At 40.7% G+C, this 7,500-nt stretch overlaps 1 protein-coding gene across 8 annotated transcripts in view; it reads right to left on the bottom strand.

Moving 5' to 3' along the window:
* LOC106868589 (uncharacterized) overlaps positions 1–7,500 on the bottom strand; it is a 143,193-nt gene that overhangs the window by 63,509 nt on the left and 72,184 nt on the right. Inside the window, exon 1 of one of the 8 annotated variants that reach the window (XM_089360458.1) lies at positions 5,585–5,934. The exons of the other annotated variants lie outside the window; for them this stretch is intronic. Within the exon in view, the coding sequence (XP_089216584.1) occupies positions 5,585–5,663 (79 nt within the window). The 5' untranslated portion in view covers positions 5,664–5,934. Of the gene's footprint in view, positions 1–5,584; positions 5,935–7,500 lie in introns of those variants that run through there. 8 annotated transcript variants of the gene reach the window in all.

The raw sequence follows: 7,500 nt of genomic DNA, 5'->3' as shown, positions 1-7,500 counted from the left end.
TTCTAAGGGCTCCTTCTTTGCTCCTTGTTTTCTATGTAAACCTTGAAAGTGATGTAGTATTTTCTCAGTGATGATACTGGAGCAAGATGCTGGTGAAGGAGACTATTGAAGACTGTGTAAGTCTTATGTTGATGTATTGTTGAGTCAATGATGATAGATGTGTGGTCAAAGTCCCAATCAGAAATATGTAAGCAAGAAAAGTAGCCAAACTGTCAAGGATGGTCAATGAGATGCTAAAAATATTCCATGAAGTAGAGGCAGCGATTGTCATTCAGGTAACACAGGGAAGTGTGTGTGTATTTGTGTCAGGGAGTGAGTGAGTGTTGTGTTTGTCAGTTTTCCTGACTCTGTAATTCTCTCTCTCTCTCTCTGTCTCTCTTAATCTTGCTTTATTTTTTTTTTTATCTAAACCCACATCATGTATTTATCTATTCATCTAACAGCCACCTGTACATCTATCTATGTGTGTAACAGTCGGCCTACAAACTTATCTACTTACCTATCTATCTATCTATCTATCTATCTATCTATCTATCTATCTATCTATCTATCTATCTATCTATCGGTCTATCTGTCTCTATCTATCTATCTATCCATCCGTCTGTCTGTCTGTGTCTCCCTATCTATCTATCTATCTATCTATCTATCTATCTATCTACCTATCTATCTATCTATCTATCTATCTATCTATCTATCTATCTATCTATCTATTTATCGCTCTCTCTCTCTCTCTCTCTCTCTCTCTCTCTATCTATCTATCTATCTATTTATCTCTTTATCTCTCTCTCTCCCTTCTCTCTCTATCTCTCTATCTATTTAGCTATCTCCCTCTTTACAATCTCTATGCATTTCTGCACCTTTCCTCCCTATCCACTTCTCTGTATATCTATATTTACCTATCCATCTATTGACCTATTTAGCTATTTCTCTCTCTCTTTCTCTCTTCCCATCTGTCTACCTGTCTATCTTCACTGTCTGCTTGTTTGTCTGTCTCTTCCTCTCTCCCTCCCTCCCCCCTCTCTCTATCTCTCTCTCTCTCCTTCTCCCTCATTCTCTATGCATCCCTCTTACAATTTCTTTAGTTATCTGCCATTTGCCCATCAATATTTCTATATGTCTGTCAGTCTGTCAGTCTTCCTGTCTGCCTGTCTTCTTAGACGTCTGTCTGTCTGTCTGTCTGTATGCATGTCTACCTGTAAATTTGTCTGTATATCAGTTTGTCTGCCTGTCTGCCTTTCTGCCTGTCAGCCTGTCCGTCAGTCTGTCTGTTGAGGCAACAACAAGAATGGAGTTTAGTCTGCTGGTATTTTTGTAGGTCACAGTGTAGCATACTAGCATCTGGTGCTGCTACTAACTGCTGCAAATGGTGCAACTAGTAGTGGGGTGGGGGAGTGGGGTGGCGGCGGTGGCGGTTGCGGTGGTGATGGCGGTGGTGGTGGTGGTGGGGGTGTTAGTGCAGTAGCAATGGTGGTGGTAGTAGTAGTAGAGGTGATGGGGGTAGCAGTAGTGATGGTGATAGTAGTAGTAGTAGTAACAGCAATAGTGGTAGTTGTAGTAACGGCATTAGCAGTAGTGGTGGTAGTTATACTGGTAGTGGTGATAGTAGTAGTGGTGGTGGTGGTAGTTGCATGGTGGTTGTGGTGATGATAGTGCAGAAGCAGTGGTGGCAGTAATAGTGGTCGTGGTGGTAGTTGTAGTAGTAGTAGTAGTGGTCGTGGTGATGGTTATGGTGATCGCATTAGTGGTAGTACTCATTATAGTGGTGGTTGTAGTAGTGGTGGTAATTGTGGTAATGGTAGTAGTCACAGTAGGGGTGGCAGTTGTTTTACTAGTAATGGTGGTAGTATTAGTAGTCGAAGTGATGCCAGTGGTGACCATCCCATCTGTTGTCTACTGGCAAGGAGCCAAGAACTACATCATCCAAGATGTCCTTCTGTCTTTCTCAAGGATGTGGTTTTGAGGGAGACTCAGTTGCTATTTCTAGCAAGTCAAGGGACTTGCTAGAAATAGAGGTTCCCAGGATTGATATTTTGCCATTTGTGGTATTGCGTGATTGTCACAAAGGGGCTGGTGGTGGTGGTAGTGGTTTTTAATGATGATGATGGTGGTTGTGGTGGTGATGGTAGCGATGTTGATAATGGCGATGATGGTGGTGGTGGTGGTGGTGGTGGTGGTAGTAATAATGATGATTATAATAAGCAATAATGAAAGAAGTATTATTGGTTGTACTCGTATATATATCTATATCTATATATCTATATCTATCTATATATATCTATGTACATACATATATATACAACAGTAGTTGTAGTGAATGGTAAAGTTCTTATATACTGGAGGTGGTACTATGGATGGCGGCAGTGGTTTGTAACTGCAGTGATGTGTAAATGTCAGACTGCAGTGCAGAATTACTACACATCCAAACCTCCGCCGCCTTCATGCCGTTCCTACAGAACTCACCAATCGTTACCATTGAATCAATAAATTGGAAAAAAAAAAAAGAAAAGGTTTTTGTGTTTTTTTTTATGTTTTTACTAATGGAATTATTATTATAGTTGTTTTCAAAATTTTTTTTACAGTTTATGAGTGAGTTTTTCATCGACACACTGGTTGTTAGTTATTGTTTGTTGTTGTTGTTGTTGTTTAACCCCAGGGGAGTTCTAAATGAGCTGATTCTGTGATCAAATGGATATCAGCTCTTACCATACTGACTTTCTCGTATGGCAGTATACCGTGTCATACAGATTCTTTCCTTCGGTCCCTCAATTCCTAATAGAGTTATAACAAGAGTGCTTTTGTGACAGGCAGTGTTTCTTGGGCATCCAAAAACCTGGCAGAGCCCACCAGCCGCTCCTTTACGTTTAACTGCAGTTGTTTCTATAAAAGAGAAAGCAAGAACGAAAGAGAGACAGAAAATGAAGAATCTGACACAATATCCATTCTTTATTCATTGGTCCCCATAAAGATGAAACTTAAGGTACAGAAGACATACAGCTGAGTATTATATCTGAATGTTTTAAGGAGTTTGCAGGTTCATCAAATGCTGTGTTGTCTGGCGAGCCTTTTCTTCCTTTCTTTTATTCTTTCTCTCTTTCTTTCTTTCATTTTTTCATTCTTCCGTTCTTCCGTAAATAAAGGAAGAATGAACAGGATGTTCATTCTTTCTTTATTTATTCAGTTTTTCCTTTCTTTCTTTTTTCCTTCGTTCCTACGTTTCTTCGTTCCTTCGTTCCTTTGTTTCTTCGTTCCTTCGTTCCTTTGTTTCTTCATTCCTTCGTTTCGTCGTTCCTTAAGGTATCAGTTGAAGGTGATTGAGCTGCTATTTCAAGCACACTGAACTACCATATACCGGTTTTGTTATTGGTTTGCATTAGTAGTTGCTAGTACACCCACACCAAGAACGTACATCAGTCATTAAGTGTCCCGTTATTGCAGAATTAGCCTCCTCATCAATAGTTTCCATAACTTACTCTAAAGCCATCCTCTTCTTTCTCTCCTCGCTCCTCCTCCCCTTCATCATTGCCGTTATGGTGGAAGCATTGTTGTTGTTCCAAGGAAACGTGGTTGGTGGAATTGTTAGAGCATCGGAGAAAATTACTTACAATTTTTCTTCTGGCTCTTTACATACTGAGTTCAAATCATTCTGAGATCAACTTTGCATTTCATCTCTCAGGGTCCCAACAAAATAAGGACCAGTCGAATACTGCAATTAATATAACTGAGCAACCCCCACCCAGCTCTCCCAATTTCAGGTTTTGTGTCTCGATTAGAAACATTTATTGCAAAAGAGCTGAATGTTACGAGAATGTCAGATTCAATGTCTGGCAGTGTCTGTTGCAGTTCTGTAAGCTCTGAGTTCAAATCATGGCGTCGGTTGTGTTGTGTTAACCTGTTGAGATATTGATTTCAAATCTTGGCACTGGCCCCAGTGATTTCAAGGGAAGGGGCTTGTCTTGTAAGTTACTTGGTGACCCCACAAGTGCTGGTAGCACATACAAAGCATCCAGTACACTCTGTAAAGTGATTGGTGTTTGGAAGGGCATCCAATTGTAGGAACCATTCTAAAACAGAGCAGCAGAGTTTGGTGCAGTCTTCCGACTTGCCAGTTCCTGTAGAACTGCTCAACCCATGCCAGCATGGAAAATGGACATTAAATGACGACAATGATAGAATAAGTACTAGGTTTATAAAGAATAAGTCCTATGCACTGTACTATGCTCCATACTATACACCATACTATGCACCATACAATGCACTATACTATGCCCTGTACTATGCACCGTACTATGCTCCATACTATGTGCCACACTATGCACCATACAATGCACCATACTATGCTCCATACTATGTACCGTACTATGCACCATACAATGCACTGTACTATGCTCCATACTATGTACCACACTATGCACCATACTATGCACCGTACTATACTCCATACTATGTACCATACTATGCACCATACAATGCACCATACTATGCTCCATACTATGTACCGTACTATGCACCATACAATGCACCGTACTATGCTCCATACTATGTACCATACTATGCACCATACTATGCACCGTACTATGATCCATACTATGTACCATACTATGCACCAAACGAATACTACAAGCATAGATGGTGTATGTTCAGTCTTGTTTATTTATTCACTTTTCAAAGTCTGTTAATCTATCATCATTGATGTTGTTGTTATTATCATTTCTGTTGTGTCTATGGCACAATAAGCAGTCCATCAAAATACTTCATCTGAAGTTATTTTTAAAAGTACCGTTCCTTTCAAGCATTGGGCCTCATGAAGGCAATGACTGAGACCTGACCCATCAAACCGAGAAAAATCGCAATTGTGGCAGATACCGGTGTCACGCAAATGGCACCCATGCCAGTGGCACATAAAAGCACCCATTACATTCTCAGAGTGGAAGAGCATCCAGCCATGGAAAAACACATACCAAATCAGACTGGAGTCTAGAGCAGCCTTCCAGCTTGTCAGCCCTGGTCAAATCGTCCAACCCAGGCCAGCATGGACAGCGGAAGCTAAATGATGATGATGATGATGATGATGATGATGATTCCAAATGCAATAAGATAATCACACCAAACATCCTTTCCTCTCTTCTGTCTCTATTCTCTTATAGTCATCTTGTACTCTGAGAGTACATCCTAGCATCTCATCACCATCTTTTTTCTCACTTTACTGCTGGAATGGACAAGTACCTCCTCTACTGTGAGACAGTTGTTCTTCCGTCATTCTTCGGTCTCTCAATTCCTGGCATAAAGCCATCTCCCTCATTACCGCACTCCCACTGTCTTGTGAGTCACTTGGTGACCACACTGGTGCTGGTACCATGGAAACAAAGCACCCAGTACACTCTGTAAAAATAGTTGGCATTAGGAGGGGCATTCGGCCATAGAAACTGTGCCAAGGCAGACACTGAAGCTCAACGCAGTTCTATGGCCAGTCAGACCCTGTTGAACTCTCCAACTCATGCTTGCATAGAAACAACAATTATACGATGACCAAGATAATTTAAATGGGAGACAAAACTAGAAAAGACACTGCAGAAGCATCTCTTACCTCTTAGTGTACCCAGATAGAGTTTTCTCCTGCTCCCTTGCCCCACTCCTGGAGGTAGTTTCACTCCCTTTAAGAACATTGCATTTGAGTGTTGATACACATTACCTCCTGTCTGGCATCTAGGCCTCCTCTTGTAAGGATTAATTTCATGCGTCTGTAATACAATCTTTTTTCCTTGTCCAATCGCTTCCTTTCATTTGCAAGTGGTGTTGTACTCTGTACTCTGACTGGTTCATTCATTGATTCTTAATTATTTGTTCTCCATCTCTTCCAGCTCTGTCTTTACTAAACACAACATTAGCATTCTTAATTAATTTTCCTCCCTTCAAGGCTGCCTTGGCACAGTTTTTCAAGCTGTTAGCATCTTCAGCATTGTTGTCATCATTGATGTAGTTTTTGTCCTCCTCCTCCGCCCGTCCCCTATCCCCCCCCTCCTCAGAATCATGATGATGTTGATGATAACAATGACCGCAATGACCACCGCCGGCGCCACTACTGTAAAAAAGAAGCTGAAGTGGAAATAAATGGCAAACCAAAGTGAAAAACTGACCAGTATGGAGAAAGCTTATCAAATGCAAAAGGCATGAACAGTCATAATCGAGACGACTGACTGCAGATAATATATATATATATACACACATATGTATATGTATATGTATATGTATATGCATATGTATGTATATATATATATATATATATATATATATATATATATGTACAATATATACACATACATATATCAGTACAGATTAATATACATGTGTCTGTACTTAGGCATATATGAATATATGCATATATATATATACATACACACACATATATATATATATATATGTATGTATATGCACTCACATGTTTGTATAAATGTGCGTGCATGCATGGTGGTAGCTGATAAGTACATGAAGCCATTTTATGGTTTTCTCTAAGCAGGGCAACAATTTGCAAGTTTCCTTGTAGCAAAAGGAACTGCTGCCATTTTAAAGTCATGTATCAAGCTTCGTCACCACCATCGCCACCACCACCACCACCACCACCACCGCTTTTACTTTTCTCCTTGTCTGTGTTGTCTCTTTTTCTCTCTCTTTCTCTCTCATTTGTGACACACCTCATCAAGATCAACTTTCTGTTCATCTTCATCATCATGCTTGCTGTCATCAATTTCACTGTCATTGTCATTGTTGTCATCACTACCCTCCCTCTCTGCCACCACCAACACCAGCACCACAACCACCACCACCACCACCACCACCATTATCACTCTCACCACTGTCGTTGTCACCACCACCACCACCATCACCACCATCATGGTCATCACCAACGTTATCATCATCATCATCATAATCAGCAGCAGCAGCACCACCACCACCACCACCACCATCATGGTCATCACCAGCACCATCATCATCATCAGCAGCACATCACCACCACCACCATGATGATAATGATGATGATGATCATGACCACCACCACCACTATCACCATTATAATTATCATCATTAGCAGCTGGAGTAGCAACCATATTGTTATCCTGGAGAATATTATCATCATTGTCATCATAATTATAATAACGCCCACCAACATTATCACCCTCAATAGTGTTGATAATGCTGATAATAAAGATTAGTGTGGCCATCGTCTCCCCTCTTAAGTTCTCATCACATCCATTACCACGGCTGACAGCGTCCTCACAGCTTTTCCCCGACTCACCTCCATCTTCACTTAGGTAGGTCTCTCTCTCCCTCACTCTCTTTGTCACATTCTCTCTCTCTCTCCCTCTCTTACTCTCTTTCTCCTTCTCAATAACCTCCCCTTTTCACACTCACTATCACTCTATGTCTGTCTACCTGTCTGTCTGTATGAATGTATGTGTCTCTCTATCTATCTATCTATCTATCTATCTATCTATCTATCTATCT

The sequence above is a fragment of the Octopus bimaculoides genome, chromosome 11 (genome assembly GCF_046866305.1).
Source record: "Octopus bimaculoides isolate indiv1 chromosome 11, ASM4686630v1, whole genome shotgun sequence".
Lineage (NCBI taxonomy): Eukaryota > Metazoa > Mollusca > Cephalopoda > Octopoda > Octopodidae > Octopus > Octopus bimaculoides.
The sequence above is the reverse complement of the archived record's forward strand: the minus strand, read 5'-3'. Positions and strand labels throughout refer to the sequence as shown.